The 2,115-nt window shown below is 27.1% G+C and overlaps 1 protein-coding gene across 1 annotated transcript in view; it reads left to right on the top strand.

Annotated features, from left to right (window-relative positions):
* Nucleotides 1-2,115, top strand: part of LOC106475463 (protein spaetzle 3-like) — a gene marked incomplete at its 5' end in the record, with an annotated part of 17,015 nt that overhangs the window by 11,396 nt on the left and 3,504 nt on the right. Inside the window, one exon of the mRNA XM_013936145.2 lies at nucleotides 1,344-1,469. Coding sequence (XP_013791599.2) covers nucleotides 1,344-1,469 — 126 coding nt within the window. The remainder of the gene's footprint in view (nucleotides 1-1,343; nucleotides 1,470-2,115) is intronic.

The following is a 2,115-nucleotide window of genomic DNA, read 5'->3' as shown; positions in this document are numbered from 1 at the left end:
TTACGGAAAGTTAATTAACAAACGGAGACGTAACTATATATATATATACTTGTTTAATGGACAAATGCAGTCTGTACATATTAGATATATTTCGACAGTAAACTCTCTGGTTAATACTTATTGTTTTGAAGAAGAAAGAATTTCGATTTGAGAGTTTTAAAATAACGTAAGCAACCATCAGAGACCGCCTCTCTTTATTTCTTCTTATTAGTCTTACACAAACTATTACTGTATTGTGATATACATAATATACGTAAGGAAATGACACCAATTTTCTGGGACAATACCCAGTTTTAGAGTAGTGTCTTAGGAGAAACTCATCCCGATTAGAGAAAATTCAATTATGAAGCGTTTTTACTTTTTCGTTAGTAAAATCCTCGAACCAAAATTACACATTATGCTATATATCTGTCGTAGCAACACTTTATTGAAACTAAGACGTTATAATTTTAACTCTACCCTTTATTGGCTTTTTTTTACGTTTTTTGATTTTTTGTGTTTCATAACACATTAAAATGAATCTCAAATCATGTAATGTCGTCACAGTGATATCTAACATTTCTCATTATTGGAGATTTTACATACTAGCAGAAACGCCGCCCTACGCGTGATTGTTTGTCTAATTGTCGTATCCATACCTCATTGAAAAAATTTAGAAAAAAGTGGACATTTTCTAAAAACGATATTTTTCTAGGAAGTACTGCACGGGGAAAAGTATCCGGATTGTTCTCTTTAGTCATACGCAACTCATTGCATAAAAATGATCCAATGTACCGAACTTAAAATTGTCATAAATGTTACTGATATAAACTGTAATGGTTTTATATATTAAAAGTGGGACCGTTTATTGAAAAAATAATAGTTTTTTAAGAACTCCAGTTTTTCAGTACTACATTTAAAAATTGCTCCAAATAAAGATATAATCAAACCCTCACGTACAGTCCTAGTGAAATCCGTATTCTTGTTGTGAGGATATTATTATTTTTTTAATTGTGTTATATGATAAAGAAATGGTTGTTGCACATACCACAGTTATTTTTTCTAATTGTCTGAATCTTTAATACCCAAAGTGTTAATTTTTTATCGATTTTTATTTGAGGTCCCATTCAGCAGATGGAGCAGGAGTTTTGGTTACATACATAGGTATTGACATACACGCTACGTTCATTATAGTAAGATAAGTTTTAGTTATCCCGAATTTTGATGAAATATATATATATATATATATAGCCACTTTAACACATTTCAGATGTTTTATTGATTTTTAATTCTCTCGCTTTAATAAGCTCATGATATTTTTTAACTCATATTCCTGAAAACTTACCAACGACTATTTTCTTTAGAGTTGACGCCTGTGAGTCTACGGTAGAGATTGTCACTCCATACTGGGCTTCAAATAGTGCTGGGAAAATTAGGGCTATAATTAACACAAAACATTTACAACAGGCTATACAACAAGAAGTATGCCAGTAAGTAATATAATTATTATGTAATGTTCCTGTTTTGAAATAGACAAGAGGACTGGTTAAATAATTTGTAAACTAGAAAATCAATGACTTAGTTTTAATGAGCTTCTTGCTTAGGAACAGAATTAGAAATGTATTTAAATAGCTGTATGAATATTAGGTTAGTATAATATATAAATATATTTAAATAGCTGTATAAAGATTAGGTTAGTATAATATATAAATATATTTAAATAGCTGCATGAAGATTAGGTTAGTATAATATATAAATATATTTAAATATCTGCATGAAGATTAGGTTAGTATAATATATATATATCTAAATAGCTGCATGAAGATTAGGTTAGTGTAATATATAAATATATTTAAATAGCTGCATGAAGATTACGTGAGTATAATATATATATATATATATAAATAGCTGTATAAAGATTAGGTTAGTATAATATATATATATATATTTAAATAGTTGTATAAAGATTAGGTTAGTATAATATATATATATATATTTAAATAGCTGTATAAAGATTAGGTTAGTATAATATATATATATATATTTAAATAGCTGTATAAAGATTAGGTTAGTATAATATATATATATATATTTAAATAGCTGTATAAAGATTAGGTTAGTATAATATATATATAT

Source organism: Limulus polyphemus, unplaced genomic scaffold, assembly GCF_000517525.1.
Source record: "Limulus polyphemus unplaced genomic scaffold, Limulus_polyphemus-2.1.2 Scaffold8618, whole genome shotgun sequence".
Lineage (NCBI taxonomy): Eukaryota > Metazoa > Arthropoda > Merostomata > Xiphosura > Limulidae > Limulus > Limulus polyphemus.
This window is presented reverse-complemented; position numbering and strand designations above follow the sequence as displayed.